The sequence below is a fragment of the Sinocyclocheilus grahami genome, unplaced genomic scaffold (genome assembly GCF_001515645.1).
Source record: "Sinocyclocheilus grahami isolate Dianchi unplaced genomic scaffold, SAMN03320097.WGS_v1.1 scaffold29.1, whole genome shotgun sequence".
NCBI classification, from domain to species: domain Eukaryota; kingdom Metazoa; phylum Chordata; class Actinopteri; order Cypriniformes; family Cyprinidae; genus Sinocyclocheilus; species Sinocyclocheilus grahami.
Window position 1 is genome coordinate 3,332,031 of NW_015505208.1, and position 26,637 is coordinate 3,358,667.

At 37.3% G+C, this 26,637-nt stretch overlaps 2 protein-coding genes across 7 annotated transcripts in view; one reads left to right on the forward strand and one right to left on the reverse strand.

The window, feature by feature from the left end:
- Positions 1–9,732, forward strand: part of LOC107571283 (40S ribosomal protein S12-like) — a 29,100-nt gene extending 19,368 nt beyond the window's left edge. Inside the window, exons 7-8 of the mRNA XM_016257603.1 lie at positions 5,818–5,822; positions 9,722–9,732. The gene's annotated coding sequence lies outside the window, so the exon portion shown is untranslated. The remainder of the gene's footprint in view (positions 1–5,817; positions 5,823–9,721) is intronic.
- Positions 1–25,544, reverse strand: part of eya4 (EYA transcriptional coactivator and phosphatase 4) — a 39,318-nt gene extending 13,774 nt beyond the window's left edge. For 2 of the 6 annotated variants that reach the window (XM_016257551.1, XM_016257539.1), the window contains exons 1-10: positions 20,914–21,248; positions 16,928–16,999; positions 13,260–13,309; positions 11,637–11,755; positions 7,546–7,623; positions 4,623–4,689; positions 4,298–4,440; positions 3,974–4,117; positions 2,903–2,979; positions 1,746–1,926 (exon numbers count right to left, since the gene is read on the reverse strand). In XM_016257551.1, coding sequence (XP_016113037.1) covers positions 1,746–1,926; positions 2,903–2,979; positions 3,974–4,117; positions 4,298–4,440; positions 4,623–4,689; positions 7,546–7,623; positions 11,637–11,755; positions 13,260–13,309; positions 16,928–16,960 — 892 coding nt within the window. In that variant the 5' untranslated portion in view covers positions 16,961–16,999; positions 20,914–21,248. Of the gene's footprint in view, positions 1–1,745; positions 1,927–2,902; positions 2,980–3,973; positions 4,118–4,297; positions 4,441–4,622; positions 4,690–7,545; positions 7,624–7,813; positions 7,883–9,922; positions 10,042–11,287; positions 11,347–11,636; positions 11,756–13,259; positions 13,310–16,927; positions 17,000–20,913; positions 21,249–25,432 lie in introns of those variants that run through there. The other 4 variants (XM_016257567.1, XM_016257560.1, XM_016257547.1 and 1 more) reach the window with 4 other exon arrangements.
- Between the last annotated feature and the right edge of the window lie 1,093 nt (positions 25,545–26,637).

The following is a 26,637-nucleotide window of genomic DNA, read 5'->3' on the forward strand; positions in this document are numbered from 1 at the left end:
CATATTAAAGCAGTGTTTCAGCACAGTGCTGCTTTGTTTACAGCGGTAACCAAGGAAACGCCATATCTGGTGTTCCAGAAGCGCCTCCTGCTGTCAGAGAGTGAATCTGCGTCTCATTCAGAGCATCTGCTGTTTGCTTCGTTCAGGCATGTAGTATAATTTCAGTTTTTGCTTCAAATTGGGTTATTATTAAATCAAATTATGTATACGAAATTATATAGCTAAATGATATTAAATTATATAAATGATATGTATATGAATTATATAACTAAACTTAAATAATTGTAATTACAGATTTAGGTTAAATAAAGATTCTACTGTTCCTAATATTCTGTATGTTGATCAAAAATAAAATATATTGTGTTCAGCGTTTTTCTGCAGTACACAAAGGCATTTTTTTGAACAATTGACACAGCGCTAGCCATACAACCATAGTTTATAGGGACTATAGGCTGTCAAGCATAAAAAAGAACAGGAAAAAGCACAGGTAATTATTTTAGTATTATTTATACACTATTGATTTTTTTGTTCTTTTTACATTTTATTATTTTGATATAATTTATTTTCATTTCAGTTTTAGTTTTTATTTAATTCCAGTTAGTAATTTTTTGTGCTCCAATTTAAACTTACTTAGTTTTCAAGGCAACCTTTCAAATTTTTGTTTAGTTCAAGTTTCTCTAATATTTTTATTTCAGTTTTCTTTCAATTAAAAAAATGTTTTTAATAGTTTTAGTCAGCAGTAACAACATTGATAATCACATCCAGAATTCAAAATAATAAGTTGCATTTAGTTACATATGTTAAAGCCAATCAAATGGCATCAAATCTGAACTAGCTGCAATCATATATTTTCAAAAGACTTGAAAACTCGTATGGACTACTTTTATTGCTTTTATGGTGTTTTTTCAGATTCTGGTCACTATGAACTGTCGTTTTATGGCAATAAACAATATTTTGTTCCATAACAGTTCTCTAAAAATGCTTAACTGTATGTAACTTAAGCAATTCAGAAATATATCATGTAAAATACTGACAATATTTTAAAAACATTTTTGGTGAACTGCTCCTTTACATAATTTTAACAAGTAATTAGCGGCTCTTACAAGTGATTGTTATTTTTGTCACATAACAACTGGTATCTTCTACTGTGTACAGCATTTGAGGCTGTGCAGTATTATTAATATAGTTACAGACTCTTATATTTGGTTGCATAAACATACTCACCTGGCATCTGATAGGGTGAATATGCTGTCTGTCCGGGCTGAGGAGTGGTAAATCCAGCGCTATAGCTGAGCCCTGATTGGAGGGTTGATTGGGTTTGTGTCAGCCCTCCTTCTGTCTTTATGCCTGGCAACATCACCCCCAAATCTGTAGCTAAATGATATGTATATGAATTATATAACTAAACTTAAATAATTGTAATTACAGATTTAGATTAAATAAAGATTCTACTGTTCCTAATATTCTGTATGTTGCTCAAAAACAAAATATATTGTGTTCAGCTAATTTATTTTTAATTTTTTACCCAGTCATTTAAAAATAACACATTTTAGAGCTGTAACGACAATACCGTGATACCGTGATACTGTTATATTTTTTGCTTAAGGTTATCATACCGTCAAAAACACTGCCTGTGCAAAAGTTGCTTCCATGATGCTAGGGGTTTTTGCTAGATTCAAAACAAGGTGCTTTAAGGAGTTTTTAGCTCACTGCTATGCGGTTGCTAGGATGTTCTGGGCACTTACCTGGATTCAGGTCAGCCGCTTGTCCTGTCATGATAGGGGTGGAGTCTTGCAGCTGATAGGTGGAGACTGAAACTGTGCCGTCCAATGAGCTGTTAGATGTCATGTAAGAACCGTAGGAGGAGGTGGAGTAATACTGAGCATACTGATTCTGCCCAAAAGCTGTATAGGAGGGATATTCCTGCTACAAACAAACAAAATCAAAATAATAAATATTTATTTATTTATTCATCGATTACAAAATATAAATCCAACTCAAAACCAAAATCTGACCAGAAAGCAGACAGGGTATTTTTAAGTGATATATAAAAATATACATGATGCAATTACATATAATTATGCAGTAAATGTAATAAAAAAATTTGTTGAACAAAACGGCGGTTTGATGTCACCTTTTACATTTTTGCTTGTTGTTTTATAATGTTTGAAGCCTGCTATTGGGGGATGTTGTCACAAAATGTCAATGTATGTAGCCAATGTACAGTAGACCTACCCTAAGAAATAAACACTGGAGTGTGACAACTTGCCCCACTCCCCTCTATAATTTAGTAAACTGTGGAAAGAATATAGGTTTTATGTTCTTAAATGAATGAATAAGAAAGGGAGAGGGGGTTTATCAGGGGAATAATAAAGAGAAAAAATGATCAAGTAATAGGACTGGAACGTACAGATTTCTGGCTCATCCACACACAGTTTTTTATCACTCCCTGATTTCTCTTGTATCTTTGAGAGAGTTTTATATGCTCAGACACTGTCGGATCTCTTACGGGAGATGACTCTAAAACTGTCACTGACTCACTCGCTCAAGAACATGAGCGCTGCAGTAAAATGCTCTCGGCGAAACTCCACTACTGCTTTCACGCTGTCATTTCATCCTAATTCCGCTTACTCCTTAATTTCAACCATCGCCAGAACCTCACTTTGTTTACACAGCTAAATTCATCAGTGGGAGTCTAAGTGTAGTTGGGTCCTTTTCGTTGGCAGCACGTTCAATCATAAAAGTTTAGGGAAACATTAAGTCCTAAAAGCATAAATTCTCTCAGATGAAGGATGGCGATCTGTTTTCTGAGGCATGGGCTGTTTTAAAAAGACTCAGTCCTTTGCTGAACTTTGACATTATTGGTGCATGTGTGTGTTCATCTGTGCACGTGTGACCGTACCTGTTGTGTGGTGAAGTTGCCTGGATTGGAGTTGTTGGATGTGTAGAGACCAGGAGAGGTTGTGTAACCTGACGCTGCTGAGCGAGAGAAAAGCCAGTGTGAGTCAACGACTAACAGATCTCACCAAAAAGTGAAATACCCAAATAGTAAAATACCCAAAAGTGAAAATGCTATCCTTAATTACTATCATGTTTTTCCAAACATTGTATGCTGTTATTTTTTCTGCAGTACACAAAGGCATTTTTTTGAACAATTGACACAGCGCTAGCCATACAACCATAGTTTATAGGGACTATAGGCTGTCAAGCATAAAAAAGAACAGGAAAAAGCACAGGTAATTATTTTAGTATTATTTATACACTATTGATTTTTTTGTTCTTTTTACATTTTATTATTTTGATATAATTTATTTTCATTTCAGTTTTAGTTTTTATTTAATTCCAGTTAGTAATTTTTTGTGCTCCAATTTAAACTTACTTAGTTTTCAAGGCAACCTTTCAAATTTTTGTTTAGTTCAAGTTTCTCTAATATTTTTATTTCAGTTTTCTTTCAATTAAAAAAATGTTTTTAATAGTTTTAGTCAGCAGTAACAACATTGATAATCACATCCAGAATTCAAAATAATAAGTTGCATTTAGTTACATATGTTAAAGCCAATCAAATGGCATCAAATCTGAACTAGCTGCAATCATATATTTTCAAAAGACTTGAAAACTCGTATGGACTACTTTTATTGCTTTTATGGTGTTTTTTCAGATTCTGGTCACTATGAACTGTCGTTTTATGGCAATAAACAATATTTTGTTCCATAACAGTTCTCTAAAAATGCTTAACTGTATGTAACTTAAGCAATTCAGAAATATATCATGTAAAATACTGACAATATTTTAAAAACATTTTTGGTGAACTGCTCCTTTACATAATTTTAACAAGTAATTAGCGGCTCTTACAAGTGATTGTTATTTTTGTCACATAACAACTGGTATCTTCTACTGTGTACAGCATTTGAGGCTGTGCAGTATTATTAATATAGTTACAGACTCTTATATTTGGTTGCATAAACATACTCACCTGGCATCTGATAGGGTGAATATGCTGTCTGTCCGGGCTGAGGAGTGGTAAATCCAGCGCTATAGCTGAGCCCTGATTGGAGGGTTGATTGGGTTTGTGTCAGCCCTCCTTCTGTCTTTATGCCTGGCAACATCACCCCCAAATCTGTAGCTCAAGATCAAGAGAGTGGACCTGTCAATCAAACTGGATTGATACTAAAGGCTCTTTCACATAAAATCGCATATTCTATTATAAATACTAGATTATATTATCATCATCTCACACTGAATAAACAACACACATATATGCCATCCTTCAGCATGTTAGCGAAGGTAAAGGACCTACCATAGGTGGAGAGGCCGTAGGGTGGAGTAGTTTGAGAGTAGGGTGTGTAAACTGTGGACTGCTGCATGCTAGTGAACTGTGATTGGCCCGTGTAGGCCGACATGGGAGGAGCCACGGGAGTAGAAAGAATGTGGGGGTAAGGCCTGCCAATCAAACACAAAATCAAAACATTCAGCTTTCATTTGATTAGATCAAGGGTCGGCTGCCTTTTTGACATCAACCGCCATTGTTAATTTGTCTGGTTCAACACTGTGATGACCCCAGTGAAGATGGTTAAATGTTTTTGCATTTACTTTTTTTGAATCATATTGTGTCTGTGTCATACTTTGAGGGGTAGAGAGGAGGTGAATACTGGTGAGCTGGCCGAGGGCTGAATCCACTGCTGCTTATAACTACACAAAAAACAAAAGAAGAAAAAAATAAAGAAATCAGCTAGACAAACTGAATCGTTTTCACGCACAATGGCGCACACACACATACACTTTACTAGGATGTATCAGCAGTCAGTACTGCATGTCAGTTGTCATTGGACTGAATGTGTAATTTATTACATATCACAACCATAAAATAAAATGTGTGCTGGACTTCTTCCATTTGAAGAGATTTTGCCAAGAGCCTTCAATTTAAATCCACACACACACACGCAGCTCACAGTTTTGATTGACAGCTCACAGTCTTTCTCACCAGCTGGATTCAATTTAAGAAATAGCAGAAAAAACAAATAACAGGAACTATTCTCTCAAAAATCTTCTTTCTACATCAAAGAATGTCCTTGTTTCCTCCTCCTGCCTTCCCTCTCTTCCTCTTTTCTCCTTGAGATGCAAAATCAAAAACAAATTTTGGCATTTACTTGTCATAATTCCCTTCCTGAGCTGAAACATTTCCCAGTCCAAATCATTTTCTTAATCAGTATTTGTCTTATTTTTCAGTAAAACGCAATTTCTGAGGCTTTTAGTTTTAGACAGATATATACAGTGGGTACGGAAAGTATTCAGACCCCCTTAAATTTTTCACTCTTTGTTATATTGCAGCCATTTGCTAAAATCATTTAAGTTAATTTTTTTTCCTCATTAATGTACACACAGCACCCCATATTGACAGAAAAACACAGAGTTGTTGACATTTTTGCAGATTTATTAAAAAAGAAAAACTGAAATATCACATGGTCCTAAGTATTCAGACCCTTTGCTCAGTATTTAGTAGAAGCGCCCTTTTGATCTAATACAGCCATGGGTCTTTTTGGGAAAGATGCAACAAGTTTTTCACACCTGGATTTGGGGATCCTCTGCCATTCCTCCTTGCAGATCCTCTCCAGTTCTGTCAGGTTGGATGTAAACGTTGGTGGACAGCCATTTTTAGGTCTCTCCAGAGATGCTCAATTTGGTTTAAGTCAGGGCTCTGGCTGGGCCATTCAAGAACAGTCACAGAGTTGTTGTGAAGCCACTCCTTCGTTATTTTAGCTGTGTGCTTAGGGTCATTGTCTTGTTGGAAGGTAAACCTTTGGCCCAGTCTGAGGTCCTGAGCACTCTGGAGAAGGTTTTCGTCCAGGATATCCCTGTGCTTGGCCGCATTCATCTTTCCCTCGATTGCAACCAGTTGTCCTGTCCCTGCAGCTGAAAAACACCCCCCCAGCATGATGCTGCCACCACCATGCTTCACTGTTGGGTCTGTATTGGACAGGTGATGAGCAGTGCCTGGTTTTCTCCACACATACCGCTTAGAATTAAGGCCAAAAAGTTCTCATCAGACCAGAGAATCTTATTTCTCACCATCTTGGAGTCCTTCAGGTGTTTTTTCATGTGTCTTGCACTGAGGAGAGGCTTCCGTCGAGCCACTCTGCCATTAAGCCCCGACTGGTGGAGGGCTGCAGTGATGGTTGACTTTCTACAACTTTCTCCCATCTCCTGACTGCATCTCTGGCGCTCAGCCACAGTGATCTTTGGGTTCTTCTTTACCTCTCTCACCAAGGCTCTTCTCCCCCGATAGCTCAGTTTGGCTGGACGGCCAGCTCTAGGAAGGGTTCTGGTCGTCCCAAACGTCTTCCATTTAAGGATTATGGAGGCCACTGTGCTCTTAGGAACCTTAAGTGCAGCAGAAATGTTTTTGTAACCTTGGCCAGGTCTGTGCCTTGCCACAATTCTGTCTCTGAGCTCTTCAGGCAGTTCCTTTGACCTCATGATTCTCATTTGCTCTGACATGCACTGTGAGCTGTAAGGTCTTATATAGACAGGTGTGTGGCTTTCCTAATCAAGTCCAATCAGTATAATCAAACACAGCTGGACTCAAATGAAGGTGTAGAACCATCTCAAGGATGATCAGAAGAAATGGACAGCACCTGAGTTAAATATATGAGTGTCACAGCAAAGGGTCTGAATACTTAGGACCATGTGAAATTTCAGTTTTTCTTTTTTAATAAATCTGCAAAAATGTCAACAATTCTGTGTTTTTCTGTCAATATGGGGTGATGTGTGTACATTAATGAGGAAAAAAAATTAACTTAAATGACTTTAGCAAATGGCTGCAATATAACAAAGAGTGAAAAATTTAAGGGGGTCTGAATACTTTCCGTACCCACTGTATATACTGTTTTAGTTTTAGAGATATATATAAACACACACACACACACAGAATAAGTATTTCTTAGTGTTTTTGTCTTATTTGTCAGTGACATTTCTAAAGTACACACAGTAAAGTCATAGATATACTCTTTAGTCTATATAGATATTTTATAGATGTAGTCTCTGAAAACAAGCCTTTATAGAGTATATATTTATTCAAGCCTCATTTATTTATTAAAAGATTTATTACCAATGGTAACTCATGACTCATGACCTTTTTATACTTAAAACAAGAAAAGAATATGGAATATTATATTCCCTGAAAACATGTCTGACTTACCTAGTAAATCTTGTCTGAATTCTTTTTACTGGAAAATAAGACTTTTTTTGCAGTGCATATAAACGAACATGCTGTTGTCTTCTCTATAGAGACATCACACTGTCAGCTCAAGCAAGGGTCTCAACCTTCTCTGCAGGGGAGCGCATGGACAGAGGGTTTCTCAGTCTCTGAGTGTGTGTGTGTTTGTGTGTGAGCACATTGATCTAAATAAAGAGTTTGTGGCTCTGATGACGTTAGCTCAAGGGCAGTACAAAGATTGAGGGCTCAGAGCCTTCAGCAAGTTCCCAAGCGGGATTACAGCAGGCATTCTGAATGCAGCGCATGTGAGCGTGTGTGTGTGGATGTCTTACCTGACCCAGTGTAAGTGTCCAGCCCAGTGTCTCCTGCCGAGTTCACAGCCTCGCTGCTGTTCAGAGGCTCAGACTTAACTTAAAGAGAGACCAAGAAAGATATAAGGCATCCTGTCTGCTGTCAAACTCCTCTCAAACCTCTCAAAATCAAACAAACTCTAAAAGTACTAAAGCAAGCCCTCCAAAGCACTGTACCCAAACACTCACACACGTGCTATCATATATGTACACTCCACAAACACATGCAGTATACCATCGTTCTTCATACTTGGGGCAGTGGGCGGGGTATTGCAGCCCAGCAGCCAATCAGCCGTGTTTAGAATAGTCATGTTCTCTCCTGGGGGCGGAGTCAGATGTATAGTGGACTGTATTACCCAGTTATTTTTTTAAATTATGAATTTAGTACATACAGGTAGACTCAAAAATATATGGACACTCACATCACACTTAAAAACACTGAATGTCACTAGATTGCATTTATTGTATAGATTGGTTTATATTAATATTAAAAATAAATAAATACAATTTATAATAATATAATGTATATTCATATGTAAATGATAATTTATACTGATATAATCACATTACTATGAAATCATTTTTAAATAAATTATTTATAAATAAATATTTAAAAATATTTTCAACACTTTTCAAGCAAAACTTATAAGGGATTTGTTAGGTTTTAAATGATAAAACAAAAGCTAAAGTGTTCAAAATGAAGACAAAATGCACTCGGATATTTATTGGTTGTCAAACGTTTGTGAAAAAATGTAATGTGATGAACTACACCTGTGGTTACCCACTGATTTCTTACATTAACTAAAAGTTGGTTAAAAGTAATTGCAGTTGAAATAGTTGAGAAAAGAGATCTGAGAAAACAGCATAAGTTTTTTTTACAAATCTCATTTTGATAGATGATATTTTGTTATCTAATACAATGAAATTTGTGAATTTTAAATTTGACCTAAGTGTCCAAATAGTACATTTGGTGGCCACTGTAAAATGTAAGATTCTATGGAAAGTTCTTGTAAGAACTGATAACATTTCACAAATAGCAAAGAGTACAACCATTACTGAAAAGTAAAAAGTTGATCAATTCCCACAGAATTCCATTATAATGAAATTCACTTTCATTAAAACAAACATTTACCAATAGTATAGCCATCGTTCCTGGTGTTCCCATAATAAGAAATGACTTCATATAAATCATGCAAGGTTTCCAAAACCATATTTTGCCACACTGAGTTTATGACAGCTCTGTCAAAGGCGCATTTGCAGAAAAAACGCCTGGAATCAGTGTGCGTGTGTGTTAGTGAGGGAGAAAGCGAAGTCCTCTAAAGTAAGATGAATGAGGCTTCACTGGCAGTGGGAGTCATGTTGGGATGTGTGTGTGTGTGGGTGGTTGTGTGGGCGGTTTGTGTGTGTGTGTGTGTGTGTGTGTGTGTGCATGGAGGGATTCAGTCTAGGCTGTGAGCTGATGAGGTAGACAGAGGAGAATGTTGAATATGTCGTTGTTTTGGCAGAAGCACAATCCCAGTGTGTGTGTGTGTGTATGTCAAGCTGTTAAAATCATTAGCTGAGCTCTAATCTAAATGATTTACTGAGTTCTGCTCCTTTTACTCTCTCAGTCTTCTGCTATTGTTTTATTCCGCTACATGTTAAAAACAGATGAGCTCACACACACACACACACAACACACACAGGGTCCCTTAACTTTACTTCCTCTCTTGTGTACTGCACAGTCATAGCCATACTTCAAACGCTCGCTTGCTAGGGTGTTGAGAGTCTATTTAGCCATGTGTATGTTTGCTTAACGTTCTCTCTTAAAACGTTTGTTCAGCGTTTTCCTCAAGGAGAGAAAAGCAAGCGAGCGTGTGTTGACATCAGAGAGAAACTGAGAGTTTAAACGCAGGAAATAGTTTGCTGTGCACCAGGCTCTTGCTGAAACACGCACGGAGAAGTGCTGGAAAACATTTCAGCACAAATACGCTTGTACACATACACGCTTTCTTCTGTTTTAATTAGGCCTGTATGCAGCGTTTGACCTTTGAGGTTAGTGTGAGCTCAGAGCATCTCGACACACGACATCACCACTAATCCACCAAACCCACTCTGGACGGCACCAAAACCACCAGAACAAGAAACACTTTATCCTTGCAATCTGAGCATCACACACCACGACTGAACCCTGCTTTCAATTACAGCAAGAAACTCTACAGCGATGAACGTGGAGTGCACTGCGCTAAAGCTGATTTCCTGTATTCAAAGCAATGTTTTGGTTGAAAGGCCCTATTTATCAGCTAATATGTCACTCGCTCACTCATGTACGCTCGTAAGTTCTTGCTTGCTTGCTCTTTGATTTGTCGTTCTTTCATACCTCCAGTTCCATTGGTCGTGATGTTGTTGCTGAGGATATTTTTGTCCAGTTTGGACGTGCCGTCACTGCCACTGTTAACAGAGTGCTGCAGGTCTGTTAGATCCTGCATCTCCAAGGCCCTGTGACAGACAAAAATAGATGTTTAATACATTTACACTAACATTCAGAAGTCAGGGGTTGGTAAGAACTCTTCATATTTTTGAAAAAGTCTCTAATGTTCCGCAATTCTGCATCTATCAGAAACATGGTAAAACAGTAATATTCTGAAATATTATTACAATTTAAAATAACCGTTTTCTCTTTTAATATATTTTAAAATATCATTTATCTCTGGGATGGCAAAGCTGAATCTTTAATGCATCCTTGCTAAATAAAAGTATTAATTTCCTTCAAAAATGAAAAATCTTACTGACCCCAAAATGACCGTAACACTCACTAACCAGAAAATGTGAGCAAAACCTGGCTTTGACATTGTAAGTATGATAATATGACCCTCGTTCATGTGTCAAACCATCTGCTAAAGAAAACATCTGTCCCAACTTGTGCATCTTCTAAGAGTTTTTACCTCAAAAAGCTGGAAAGCAGTTTATCTAGGTCATGTTTATCTAGGATCTAGTTGTCTTTTCCTCCAGAATTTCATGTAGCGACACATATATGGAATATTCTTCACATTAACTCACCCATATGAAAATGAGGAACCACAATATATCTTCATGTTTCTATGTTAAACAACCTGCAATGTGAATCAAAAACTGCCTAATGTTCTCACTATCATGAATATATATATATTTTTACATTTTAATTTATAAAACTACATAAAATACTATTGCATGCAGTAAGATTTTCATTTTTTTGCATTTTGGCTAATGAAATATTGTTATATGAAGTAAATATATTTTATTTCAATATTATGGCAAATATTGAATACAGATATACATATCATAACCAACAAATGTTTAAATGCAAATATGTTTTCTTTTGACCATATTATATATATATATAAAAATGCAAAAAAAAAATTTTTTTTTAAAATAAGGTTAGATTTTTTTTTCATTGAAGCATTTAGCAGACACTTCATAATGTAATGTCAAACAGTAACAGAGCTGCTCATTTTTCTCTGTTTATAGCATAAACATCTGCATGAAATTTCTGAACGCATCCCAAAGTACACAGAGCTCTAACACACGTTTTATCCAGGTGAAGCCATCTGCTTTACACCCACTCACACGCAATGACTTTACCATCCCTCTTTATTTATCTCTCCCTCTGTCTTTATGTGTACAAAATCACTCACTCCCACAGTCCACTTTCTCATAAATAATACCCTAAATGGATTCCAGGGGAGAATATGTGTGTTCACTTTACCTGTTGCCTACTGGGTCTGGAGCATGAGAATCAGTGGTAGATTTCTTCACCTGTGCAAAGACCAGAGGAGACAGTTGATGTACTCTGGACGGCACCAAAACCACCAGAACAAGAAACACTTTATCCTTGCAATCTGAGCATCACACACCACGACTGAACCCTGCTTTCAATTACAGCAAGAAACTCTACAGCGATGAACGTGGAGTGCACTGCGCTAAAGCTGATTTCCTGTATTCAAAGCAATGTTTTGGTTGAAAGGCCCTATTTATCAGCTAATATGTCACTCGCTCACTCATGTACGCTCGTAAGTTCTTGCTTGCTTGCTCTTTGATTTGTCGTTCTTTCATACCTCCAGTTCCATTGGTCGTGATGTTGTTGCTGAGGATATTTTTGTCCAGTTTGGACGTGCCGTCACTGCCACTGTTAACAGAGTGCTGCAGGTCTGTTAGATCCTGCATCTCCAAGGCCCTGTGACAGACAAAAATAGATGTTTAATACATTTACACTAACATTCAGAAGTCAGGGGTTGGTAAGAACTCTTCATATTTTTGAAAAAGTCTCTAATGTTCCGCAATTCTGCATCTATCAGAAACATGGTAAAACAGTAATATTCTGAAATATTATTACAATTTAAAATAACCGTTTTCTCTTTTAATATATTTTAAAATATCATTTATCTCTGGGATGGCAAAGCTGAATCTTTAATGCATCCTTGCTAAATAAAAGTATTAATTTCCTTCAAAAATGAAAAATCTTACTGACCCCAAAATGACCGTAACACTCACTAACCAGAAAATGTGAGCAAAACCTGGCTTTGACATTGTAAGTATGATAATATGACCCTCGTTCATGTGTCAAACCATCTGCTAAAGAAAACATCTGTCCCAACTTGTGCATCTTCTAAGAGTTTTTACCTCAAAAAGCTGGAAAGCAGTTTATCTAGGTCATGTTTATCTAGGTCATGTTTATCTAGGTCATGTTTATCTAGGTCATGTTTATCTAGGTCATGTTTATCTAGGTCATGTTTATCTAGGTCATGTTTATCTAGGTCATGTTTATCTAGGATCTAGTTGTCTTTTCCTCCAGAATTTCATGTAGCGACACATATATGGAATATTCTTCACATTAACTCACCCATATGAAAATGAGGAACCACAATATATCTTCATGTTTCTATGTTAAACAACCTGCAATGTGAATCAAAAACTGCCTAATGTTCTCACTATCATGAATATATATATATTTTTACATTTTAATTTATAAAACTACACAAAATACTATTGCATGCAGTAAGATTTTCATTTTTTTGCATTTTGGCTAATGAAATATTGTTATATGAAGTAAATATATTTTATTTCAATATTATGGCAAATATTGAATACAGATATACATATCATAACCAACAAATGTTTAAATGCAAATATGTTTTCTTTTGACCATATTATATATATATATAAAAATGCAAAAAATGTATATATGTTTTCTTTTGACCATATTATATATATATATATATATATATATATATAATAAGAAATTCAGTGTCAAATTATTATTTTTAAGTACAAAAGTAATATTTAGTATTCCATGCATCCATCCATCCCTGAACTACAAAAATGCAAAAAAAAATTTTTTTTTTTAAATAAGGTTAGATAGTTTTGCATTGAAGCATTTAGCAGACACTTCATAATGTAATGTCAAACAGTAACAGAGCTACTCATTTTTCTCTGTTTATAGCATAAACATCTGCATGAAATTTCTGAACGCATCCCAAAGTACACAGAGCTCTAACACACGTTTTATCCAGGTGAAGCCATCTGCTTTACACCCACTCACACGCAATGACTTTACCATCCCTCTTTATTTATCTCTCCCTCTGTCTTTATGTGTACAAAATCACTCACTCCCACAGTCCACTTTCTCATAAATAATACCCTAAATGGATTCCAGGGGAGAATATGTGTGTTCACTTTACCTGTTGCCTACTGGGTCTGGAGCATGAGAATCAGTGGTAGATTTCTTCACCTGTGCAAAGACCAGAGGAGACAGTTGATGTATTAGCTTCTCATTCAGTGTATGAAGAAAACATTGCAGTCTCAGTCTGAGAGTGATTTTTCAGGTATTTGACTCAATGTGATGACCTCACTGCCCATGATTTTTGAAGCTACTGTTGCCATTTCAGCATGATTATTTGCTCCATTGCAGATGCTGTCCACTGAATGAGGAGAATATGAATAACAAAAACAAGTTGTAGAATGGAAAAATCACAATGTACACTACCGTTTCCAAAAAAATATCAAGCAGCATGACTGTTCTCAACACTGATAATAAGAAATGTTTTTTGAGCGCTAAATCAGCATATGATTTCTGAAGAATCGCGGTCAAACTAAAGAATGGAGTAATGGCTGCTAAAAAGCGTTACTATTAAAGGAATAAATTACAATTTAAAATACATTTACAAAATACATTTTAAAATCTGAAAGGATGGTGAAAGTCACACCTACTAATATGCATTGTTTTGAGAGTGTGCCATATTCGGCACATTCAATATTACGAGTTTACAACATCCTCTAACTCGTCAGTAATATACATAGCATAAATCTTTCTGTCTCTTCCCCCTACACCAGGGGTAGGCAAGTTCGGTCCTCTGATTACGTAATTCAGATTACATGTAATAAATTACTACCCAGCACTGTATATATAAAATTTGTTTTGTTCAGTTTTTATTTATAAAAAACTGCAATTGGAAATTATACAGATAGAATATTTATTCATACATTCATGAACAAATATTTTTGCCAAAAATTATAGTATATGGTGCAAAACATTACTGTGTTGAGCTTGTTGAAGATGGTCTGCAGGCCTAACCAGGTGAAATGTGGCCAAGATACCTCTAAAACAGTCAACAGACCACCATGACCATGTTGAGAGACCAGCTAAGACAAGAAAACCAGTTTAGGCTGGTTTAAGGTACTTATATGTGAAGTGTTTGTAATTAGTTGTGAAATTGACTAGCAATTTTTGAGCGAAATTTGTTTCCACACCACATTTTAAATGTAGCCAAAACATTTAACAAACAAGCATGCAAGGGCATTTCTGCTTACTTCTATATGCAGATTCCAGGCCTGCTTATGGGTACAGATGCTTCACACACACACACACACACAGAAAACAGTCCCCCTTTTCTTGTTCTTTTTTTGTGCTTTCAGTATTATGGTTATCAGCGCTGTAACTTTATACTCTTCCTTTCATGTAAAATACATTGTTACCTGTGCCCCCACCCCTACGTCCCCCAACACACACACATTTCAGCATATGCCCCTGGGAGGTGTAAGATTATCTGATGTGTCCCCTCCCTGAAACGCTCTTCTCTAAAGGTAGGGGAAGGCAATAGAGAGAGGAAGAGAGAAGAAGAAAAAGGAAATAGAAAAGAACAGAGAGTGTGTGACAGGGCTAAGGGCTGTATGTAATGCGTAGACACACAACATGTATGTTTTTCAGGGTATTCCGATCAGGTGACAGTAGTTTATGCGGTTATATTTTCGGAGAACATTCAAACTCCCTGCGGACAATGAAAATAAGAAATAGAAACTAAAATTAGAACAAGCACACACACGAAACCTGTTCCTCTGGACCAGTCTATTCAACATCCGTGTTCTCAATTAAAAACTAATAAATTCATCCCAACAAGATTGGTTTTATATCATTTATGTGAATACTGGGTTTTATATCATTTATGTAACGTGTGCATTGGAGTGTGTCTGTATCATCTTAAGAAATGAGCTGAAACTTTATATAAAAAAGCACTCTAGCATTAAAGTGCTCCCTTCCCCTCTGATTGCAGCAGAAGAAATGCTGCTTAATTATTCATGAGTTCTTGTGCTTGTGTCAGCTTTTCGTTAATTATTTAAATTAATCTCATTAGCGAAAGGCCAGGTTTCAGGAGCATTTAATTAAATGATGAATTGCTTCCCAGATGTCGACGTGCTTGTTAAATAATGTGCTCAGGCTGGACCCAAAGCTGTCAGAAAAACTCACCCAAACTGCACACAAGGACCACCATTGCGCACATTAGTGAAATTGTACTCCACAACTTAATGCAGTTTTTAAGATCGCCAGGAGAACCGTCAAATAATCTCTGTGTTTATTAATCAATGACTCTGCATGACTGTAAAAACATCATCTACATCCAGCTTCAGGAACGAATATAGTCTGCTCACACCTGCAGCTTTGTTTTGACAGCTTGTACTGATTCAAACGTGATTGGAAACAATTTAGTATCATCAAACTCAACGTCAGTACTGGAATACCTAACATTTGTATTAAAACTTAAGATCTGGAAGGATCTTGAAGAAAACTTAACAGCTATGCCCTTACAGTGGAAGTCGACGGGACAACTTACAACGACTGTCTTATAGACTTGCACTGTATGCTGTCAATGCTTTTTTTTTTGTTTCTTTCTCAAACTAAGGGGCAAGCCACAATTATTTTAGAATTATTCAAAAGTTTAAGGTTTTAAAGTCTCTTATGCTCAACAAGGCTGCATTTATCTGATCAAAAGTAAAGTACAGTAAAAACAGTCAAAAAAAAATTTCTATGTAAATATATTTTAAAATGTAATTTATTTCTGTGATAAATAAATAGATAAAATGTAAGATTTTTTTTTAAGAAGTCTCTTATGCTCACCAAGGCTGCATTTATTTGATCAAAAACACACAAAAAACAGCAATATTGTGAAATATTATTACAATTTATTACTTAAAAAAAAAAAAATTACTTTATTCCTGTGATGGCAAAGCAGAATTTTCAGCAGCTATCAGTCTTCAGTGTCACATGATCCTTCAGAAATCATCTGATTTGATGCTCAGAAAACTTCTCTTGTCATTAGCAATGTTGAAAACAGTTTTTGTTGAAACCTGATACATTTTTTCATGATTCTTTGATAAGCAGAAAGTTCACTTTTGGAGACACCTTCTTGAGAAACACTTAACAATAAATGCTTTAAGAAATGTTATCCAATCAAGTAATGCATAATAAAAAAAATTATAATATAATTGATGCTACAGTTAGTTCTGGTCCTTCAATTTGATTGGCCAAACAACATTCCAAGAGTGCTGATATACAGTAAATATTTAGAATAATTCCTTATTTTTTGACGTGAATGTAAGCTATTTCCTGCGAATGAGAAAGACTTTGATTCATTAGCCACTATATGTAAATAACAAAGAATAATAGTGCAGTAGATGGTAAAACTATTTGCACTACAAACCTGTGTGTTTATCATTACAGAAGCCTTGCACATTCAAGTTACAAATCATCACACCTGCACTTTCATTAAAAATAAAGTGGATAGGTTTAACAAAGCAAAATCAATATCTTCCCAAGTGCCTCCAGGGATCTGCACACCCTTGATTGAGAATCACTGGTACAGAGAGTCAGCTGGATGGGATTTTACCCACACATATCCAAATATACAACACATACACACTCTTCAAATGATACTGCACAATACACTGGCCAATTCTGAATTTTCTGAATTAGCGGAGTGATGAATTCAGTACACAGACAATGAAAGAGAAGAATATCATCTTAAAGCCATAATGTTGTAAAACACATCTGAATAGTGTGTTGTAGTTCACTTACGCTCTGTTCATTCAGCTCCTGTGTATTCTCCATCAGTTGTACTTCCACTCCCCTCGACTACAGTCCAGACACCTGCAAATGAAGGATGCTTTAAAATCGCCATAAACACAATAGAATTCATAGGCATCCCTCTCTCGTTTCTGTCTCTCTCTCTCCCTTTGTGTCTGTGGGTATATGCGTGTAGGAGGGGAAGGAAGAAGTCTGGTAACTTCACTGTATCATAGCCAGCTAGGCTGAAGTAAATATCATTTACAGAAGTAAACATTAAACAATGGGTTGAGAGAAATGTAATCAATGTAACACACACACACAATGCACTCATACAGTACACACAAAAAGCCAAGCTGTCCAGGTTACGGCGATGCTAGCATGGCAGTAGTCACTAAAAACATTGATGATTTTGAGTCCCCCGTTGAAGCCCCTTCCACCCCCATCCCAGCCTCCATCTTTATCTTTCTCTCTTCTCTTCCCATCCTTCCCCTGCCATTTAAAAGCTTGAAACTTCTGTAAATTGCTTTGAAACCTCCTGAGGCCTCAGTAATGAAAAGCACTTTTATTCAAAAACTCTTTGTAAGACCTTGAAAGCCTCAGGATGCGGAGAATGGGTTTATTTTCTGTCCTGCTGCAGGTTCCAGACCTGTGATTTACAAACCTGTCTACGATTTGCTGTATTTTTAACATTACATTTGTTTACATATCTCAAGAACAACAAACTGTAAAGAAAATAAAGAAAATAAATAAATAAATGAAATGCACAAAGAAAAGATTCATAAATTGACCAAATAAAATCTTGAATTAAAGTCTAGAAATGCTATTTTTGTTTAGCATGAAAAGACACCAGTGTTCTAATGCTGAAAGTATATCCCGTTTTTTTTATAAACCAAGCAAAACTGCTTTTTAACTTGACAGCCAGCATGCATTCTTCTTGTATGCAACTCGGCTGAACTGCCCAAATTTATGTGAATTGAAGACTTCTGCCAAATCATTTTATACAAACACCTCTAAACACAAAAAAACCATCTTCATTGAAACAATTTTTGACTTTGCTCAAAAACCCGAAGGGTCTTTTTGAATAGTCATGATGCGTCTGTTTGGGAATATGCTTTAGTTTATGGTAGCCTATTATCCATTACAATGACCTAAGAACAATGGATGAAAATGGGAAGTCCCCACAAGCATATGTACTGTATACAAGCTTGTTTGTGTGTGTGTGTGTGTGTGTGTGTGTGTGTGTGTGTGTGTAAGTGGAAGGGAGAGAAAGAGTTGAAGGGCACAGTTTGAAGAACAGATCATTTGAATTTTTCATTTGCTTGGTGAAGCTGTGTTCTGAAATTCTAGCCTTTAATGCTCAGGCAGGGGAATGAGCTGAGCAGCATTGATTTTTACTGTTATCACTCTGTGCCCTCTGAGCCCACTGTCCTCACACACACACACACACACACACACACACACACACACACACACACAAACTGTTCTATAGCCTGGTGCGCGCACACGCAGCCACACACACAATGAACAGACGGACAGCCAGCAGAGGACACATTACACTATGTAACTGAACCATTGAGCTGAAATGTATGCCCCTTCTGTCAACACACACAGTTTCAAATAAAAAAAACACTGATATGCAACAACGGTCCCAGACCAAAGCATTTGATTAAGTCAAACAAGGAAAACAACATTTAAGGAAACATTCTGGGGATTGTAAACGGTCCAATTAGAGAAGATCATTCCGTCTCAAAATAACAACGCCAACGCGCTTTACTGCTATTGTCAAGAAAGCACGCGGAGCGTTTAGTGGCGCGGCATTCTGCGCGCGATTCGACAGAGCCGCGGCACGAGAGCAGCGCACAGGAAAGCCAAATACGCCAAAGCTTTCGTTTTCCTCCCTTTAAATCATCAGCGCTCACTCCATTGTCAAAACACACCGCCTATTACTAAACAAGCTGGACCGGGAACAAATGGTTTTCAATTGAGCAAAAGAGTTTGTCTAAAGGGATTTTTTTAATGAACGCATAGATTCATTATTCATTGTTATTAGAACGGATTTCACTATTTTATTTATATAGACAGGCCTCAGGTTTAATGTCATTGCCTAAATGTCTTCTCCTCCACCACGTGAGAAACTTCTAACTTCCAAAAGGTTCCAGCTAGATTCATTTCTTTAATTCTTCAGAAAACCATCCAGTCTCTGCAAGATAGGTTTTCGTTTCCAAAGAACCACAGCTCAACTTAGGAACTGTACGTAGTGAAAAATGTTTTTGATACTTTAGATGCCACAAATAACCATTTATGAACCTTAATTTTCAAGAGTGTACTTTCCTGACAAAATGTATGCATTATTTTATTTATTTATTTGACTGTTTACTGGATTTACTACATAGTAGGCTAGTTGTAGTCGTTAACTGTTGTGAAATTTAAAATGGCATCCAAGTGCAGATCTTGAAAAGACATTTTTAACAATTCAGGGTGTGATGTTACATCCAAACCACCATGGGTGGTTGACCCTCACCCATAATTCTACATGACTACCCTCTAATATATGTCATTATGTTTTTTTTTTAAATTAGGCTAATGACAACAAACGTTCAATATGGCTGACGAAAGCAGTAATGATGCCCATTTACAGATGTGTAACTCTCAAAATAACATTCAGGACAGATTTTTTTGTCAGGACAGCAAGAAGAAACACTGACTTTTTTTTTGCAATTGAATCATTCATCCACTAAAGAGAACTGTATGAGATCAAAACAAAGGCTAGACTCTACAATCTACTTAGGAAAAAATGCGTTTAAAATGATGTCCCACCAAAACTGTGCCTCGTAAATCCGTCAACCAAAGTGTCCTACAAACTTTAAAAATACATGTAAAACAGTCTCGAGTTTTTCCCCAAAATTTGAGGCCTGGGGTTGGCCAAAGAGGAGGTCACTGATGTTCTCTTATGTAATTGTTGGCTAGTACACTCCATCATATTACCAGCCACCAGAGCGACCTGTGTGTTGTGAATTATTTCGTGTTAAGTGTGGAATCTAATCCGGTCTCCTTCTCCGGTATCGGCTCGAGCAGCTATCGACAGCGCGAGAAAGCGACCAATGGCCAACGCGCAGTGAAGCGGCTTCAGTGTCGGGATGATATTCCCGTTTCCTCCGTATCAGATACAAACACAAACTCCACGTGCATGGGAAAACGGACATGGACGCGCGATTCAAACGGATACGGGAATCACCCAACAAACTCAGAACCACTTAGTAGGCTTTCAATAAAAAAAAAAAAGTTACAATAAACAAATAAATTAGTCTACTGTTCAAAAGACCTCTTGAATATATGTGAATATAATCACTGCACTTCGTCCATAAAGTACAATAAAATCAAATAATAAAAATAAGAAGCCAAAAATGGTGCGCTTTCTGGAACTCAGTTTGAAACGGATTAATGTAAATCCCTGTAATCGAGAATAATGAACATGTTATAATGTGCTAACACTGTAAAAGGCATCACTGTCCAAACATTTCCCCCATCCATTTAGCTTTGTCATTTCTCGAGTTTTCAACGTTTCAAATCTATTTTCTTGATCATCTTAATCAAAAAAACAAAAAGTACAAAAAGTCCAATAACAAAGTGTCACTATGGAACCACTTTGACTATTTAATCATGTTCAGGCAGCAGTTTTCATTTCGAATGTTGACATTTTAAAGTGATAATTGGTAAAAAATAAAATAAAAAAAATAGTGCCCATAGGTTTTATAGGTGGTCTAATGCGGAATGCAGAAATTAGCCTACTCTGAACTATAACTTCAAATTTAGTTCACCTTTTATGAGCACCAATTTTCTCAGACGTTTAAATCACGTGAAAGTATCAGGCTTGAGCAGGTGCTTCAACAAACTGCTCTTACGCTTGTAAACTGCTACATAAAATATTCAGCGAAACTATTCAACTTTTCCAAAAAAAACATACAAACAAAACGCTATTCTAAATGGGAACTTACTCTTATGAGTTGTGCGTTGCTACGATTTCCAAACTCTCCAGAAGGTCCGGTCGCATTCACTCTGTTGACATGCTCATCCAAAAATATTCAAGTGGTCGGGCTGCGTGAAGCGCGAGAAACAGCTCGCGCCAGTCAGTGCACGCGCTGTCAGTGAAGCTCGCGGGGAAGTCCTCCCTAAGTTCATGAGAGCTGCACCGGCCGCACCGGAGCGGAACGCTCCAACCGACAGATCACCACTATAACCCAAACTCCGAGGAACGCTGACTTGCACTAGCCGTGTTTTCCCCTTTAATTTACGCTCCTGAAGTTAACTTGAGCACACGCGCACTCCGTGGTCTACTTCATTATTAAAGTTCTCTTGCAGCGGCGGAGCGATAGCGCTCATTGATGCGCATGCGCGCAGCTGCCACGCGTGGTGCTGCTGTTGGCTCGCACCCAAGCCAGTAATGGGGCACAGCACAAGGGCCAGGATGAGGCTCTTATTAATAGTTTCGTCCGAGTGATCAGCACAGTTTTATTTACCACCACCACACAACAACAACCAAGTAAAACCCTTGTCTTGGGATCAGATTCACTCTAGTATTGGACTTCCACTTCCGCGATAAAAGAGAGCTCCTCTAATGAACATTTATCAACACTTAGAGCAGCCAAACCACTAAAATAGCTCAGGTTTATTCAGTCAAATATTTAAAACTTCCTAACATGAGGGTGGAAAAAGTCACGCTAAAATTCAGCGTGAGAAAGAAACAGGAAAACATACACAGCAAATGACCACCCTTAGCCACAAATTGGCCTGGAAAAAAATATTTACATAACGGCCAGGTAGTCTCTGTGAATGTTGTGCAGAAAAAAATAGCAAAAAATATTTAGAGAGTCTAAGTATTGGTTTAAGAGCAATACACATCAGAGAGCGAACAGACTGTGGGCAAGTAACAGATTTTTTTTATTTTTTTTACATCTGACCTCTAAAATCTGTAGTTTGAGCAATGAGCAAAGAAGAAAGACTAAAAGAGTGCAACAGAAAGCAATAAAGCTCCACTATGAAGTAAATCGCTGCTTGAATGTGCTCAGCGATTACTGCTATATTAGCCAGACTCCTCCTCAAGCACTGAAAAATGATGCTCCTGAGGGCCACGTTTGACTGACACACTGTTACAGAAAGAAAACAAGAATTTCATGCTGTTGAGTGGACTGTAACTAGCAGGGGGCTGCTGTTGATCTGCAGGCTTAACTCCACATGCTGCATGAGAATTTGGCTCCATAAACATCGGCAAAGAAACAACATTTCCCCATTCACTCAAAACACAAGGGAGACAAGCACACACCTCTGCTCATGTCATTTTAAAAGTGCTTTGTATTCAAGCGCAGTTTAGTGGAATCAAAAGTCCGTTCAAAGGAACTGGATGATTGAAAGCTACTAATTAAAAGAACAAAATTAAATGAGTAAAAAGGTCTTTAAGAGCAAGTGCAGGCAGGCCGTACTTTTTGGGGCGTGTGCTCAGCGGGGTCTTATTTATAGACCTGTGCAAAACTTTTGGCTGCACACTGCACTGTGCTGACGCGGTAGAACCAGAAGATGCCTGTCAAACAAAGAATAAAAATACACCAAGAGGGGCGCTAAATGGGGTGGCGTGAAGATGCACAGTTTATGCCCCCCCTCCCCCACAGCGCACATAGGCCCATGTTGCCCAGATATTGCGCAATAAGTGCATGAAAAACAACAAGTGCAGCATGAAATCTTCATCTGTAGTGTACACAAAAAAAAAAACCCGAAAAAATTCTGTTATTATTTACTCACCCACATGTCGTGCAAACTCTTATGGCTTTGTCGTTTGTGGACCACAAGAATATGTGTTTTGAACAATGTTTCAGCTGTTCTTCAAAGAAAATTGATCCATACTGCTCAACTGGTATACCCAAAGTCTAAAAGCCCGTTCATATCAAGGTTGATAACAATAAAGAACACTTTTCTGAACAATAGCTTTTTTTTTAGCTGATGAATGATAGAAGCATTCAGAATCAGAACAATGGTGAGCAAAATAAATTTCAACAATGTTGAAAACAATGTTCCACAGAAAAAAGCAAGCATTCATGTTTGGAATGATATGAGGATGAGTAAATGATGACCGGATTTTCGTTTTTCTAATGTTAATGGTTAAATAGTTAATGAACTTTTTACTTTTTACTTGAAACCAAGTTGTAGCACAGAGAGCAGCAGGTTGACATTTATTGAAGTCTCTGTGGTGACAGTGATTAACTTTGTATAATTAAATATGACTGTTTATCATCTCTAAAGGCTTGTTGGTGCTCTGCAAACATGCTGTCCGAGTCTCATTTGTAAAGCGCCAGTGTCTGTTATTCGAGTGTAATTGATGTACTGTGGCTTGACAGTGCAGTAGTTCTCCTCTGCATTTTCAACAGTGGTTCATGCATCAATGGCGGACTGTAATGAAAAGACATTATTTAATAGATTTCATTAGTATTTGAAGTGCTGTAACCGTACTCTTGATAAGTGTAGAGAAGGGCGGCAGGGGAGGACTGTGGTCACTGAGCCCCAGAGACAGGCTCCTTAAGCAGGCTAATGAACTCGGCCTGGCCGTGTGGGCTCTGATGGTTCCAGCAGCTGCCTGCTCGGGGAACAAAGGAAATATTTAACACCTCATAAATTCTGCTAATACCTGAAGAAAGGAGCCCAGAAAATATGCTCACGATCCGAAGCACTTACAGAGTGAATTCAGCGAGTCGTAAACAATCAACAGAGGCAGAGAGAGCGTGACAGAAATACTTCTGACATGTTTGTTATTTTAGAATTGTCGCTGATGTAGACGTCTTGGTATCAGGTTCCATGTGTCTTTGAATGTAAGAGAGAGAGTGAAGTTTCCTCTGGAAATTGTTCACGACATTTCCTCATACAGTACAATGCAGATGTTTCCGTTTGACTCATTTATTGTAAGTGTAAGTTTGAAAATAAGCCGACATGTCTATGTACATGAGGGAGAGTGTGTATTTATGTGTTTGTGTACTCTCTGACTTCTGTTTTTTGCAGAGACTGGATACTCTGGGTCTAATCATAAATATTTGGAACTAACAGAGCAGAGTTTCATTTGCCATGCTTTAAATCCCACTGAAGCACTTCATCCTTCATTAAGGCAGCAGCAAACAAATAACACAGACAAACAATCTTTTTATCAAACTTGGTATCATCGACTAAAAGGGCAAAGGTCAAATCATTTAAAGACTTTCACCATCCTCCCTAAACTAACAGAAATGTGGAAATAAAGTCTGTGCCGGCAATTAAACTAATTTTATATGTGACTATGCGCTGTCTGGAGGTCACAGCTGCGATGCATGATCTAAAGTTGCACATAATCTGAGTTTAGAGGGCACATCACATCTGAACAGCTAGACAGAGAGAGAGAGACATAGGGGAAGGAGAGCGACAGAGAGGAATTGTGTCTGTGTGCGTGTGTGTGTCCTGTCCAGCACCATTGTTATTTCATTAGGGTGTAGGATTACTTCCATTAACTCAGCATGTGTCGGCTGGACCTAAAGAACCTCTCTCTCTCTCTCTCTCTCACACATGGACTTTCCATTAAAGTATCACAAGGCAAGCTTAGTGCTAAATGAATAAAGAGCTTGACATGTACCTTAAAGATGCAGCAGAGCTCCAGACCAAAAAAAATAAAAAATAAAAAAAAAGACAAGGGAGCCATTGGCTTCTAAAGTAAAACATTTACAAGCCAATTGCCAAATTTACATTCTCAAGCCGGTTGTTCAGAATATGGTTCCAACATGACAATCACTTTACAGTCTTATTCCTAAACAAAGATTACATTACAGCTGTTTCAACTTTATTACTGGATTCACTCTGAAACCAAAATGTAAAAACAGTGAATGTTTTTTAAAATGTACCACTACATTAATATTCAAATTACAGGTGAAAAGTTTGGAATAATTATTTTTTTGTTTATGTTTTTGAAAGTCATCTCTTATGCTCGCCAAGACTGCATTTATTTGATCAAAAATACAAAAAAGACAGCAATATTGTGAAATATTATTACAATTTTAAATAACTGTTTTCTATTTTAATTGCTGTTTTTACTGTCTTTTGATCAAATAAATGCAGCGTTAGTGAGCATAAGATACATCTTTCAAAAACATTTAAAAATTCCTAATCATTCCAAACTTTTGACTGATTGTATACTTACTGAGCAAGTCATTTGTTTGCCAATCGGACATCACAGCTTGTGCTGTGTTCACTGCAACATGCATGAAACACTGGTGTGCACTCTAACATGATATCTGACAAAACCACATATGCACACACAAATATTGTACAAGTCTAGATGTTAAATCTAGTCACAACTGTTAATTTTTTTTGTCACTTTTGTGACCATTTTAGTCGCAGTGTGGAGCCAATGTGGTCTTTTCAGCAAGAAATTTTCTTGGTTTAGAGTCAGACTGTGACTCAATGAGTAGTCAATAATGTACTGTATAATCAGGTGAATTAGTACCATACCTCCATGGCTCAGCAGCACTCCAAATCATTCCTTCTTGCCAGACTGGATCCTGACTGGTCATCTGCGGCTGGAAGAAACCCTCAGACACTGGAATTACACTGGCAATTGGTATGTCTCTGGAAAGGTAGCAGAAAGGTTATATACTAGAGAATGATGTCTTCATAAAGCATTAGTATGTTTGTGTAGGTGGAGAAGAAATTATCTGACATAACCAACATCTGTATACTGCCATTTTAATGACTGCTAGAATATGAATGCATTCAACTATGTTAGTCTGGTGAACTGAACAAAACCACATCTTTGGCTGCCAATAGAGTTTGTGTCTGACTACTAACTTATTCTCTGGTGACTGAAGTCAGAATGTGCGTGTCCTCACAGTATATACAAATTAGCGGGCTACCACAATTTAAAGTTTGAGCAGTCATGGTGAAGAGCTAAAAAACTGAAAGTGAATTAGATGATTTGTTAACCAATGAGTCATGCTCAGAAAGTGAACCCATCTTTCCCACAACCCCCAAAATGATGTGGATACAGTGGAATGCATGCAACTCCCAGCATGCTTTGAAACTGTGGCCCTGCGTTCGACATCCTGGCAAATAGTGACCATCTCTAAGGATAATATGCGACTTGCTGATCTCAAACTCTGCCTCTTTCTGATAGAACTTACAAACACATACAATGTTCTTCTGTCCAAGACCTGCGAGCAAAAGCGTGCACAATGTTTTCATTGCTAATGAGCGCATGAGGGGAAATAAACACTGAGGGTTATATTAGCAGAGACATGATCAGAAAATAACTGCATGAAAGAGTGAGAAAACAGAGTGGTTCACATGTTTCTATTTTCCATTAGAGGCACATTCCTTCAACATGCCTTAATAATCCAACTAATTAGCCTTCCGAGCTTTAATTATAAACTTCCAGCACGAATATCAACAGAAATGTTTTCATTTTGATTCTAGGTGTGGTATATCTCCACTGCTAATGACCTCATGTTTGAAAGGTCCCCAATTACTCTCAACTTCAGAGTTCAGTGCTGGCAGTGACAGAGAACAGGTCTGCCCGACCAGCTCAGAAAAAAATAAAATAATTTCATACCAATGACCTGCACCTGCAAATATGACCGTAAATATTTTGTGAAATGTCACTGTGAAATTAAATGGACAATTACGAGCCCGGCGAGAGTCATCAGACACCAAATTAAGAC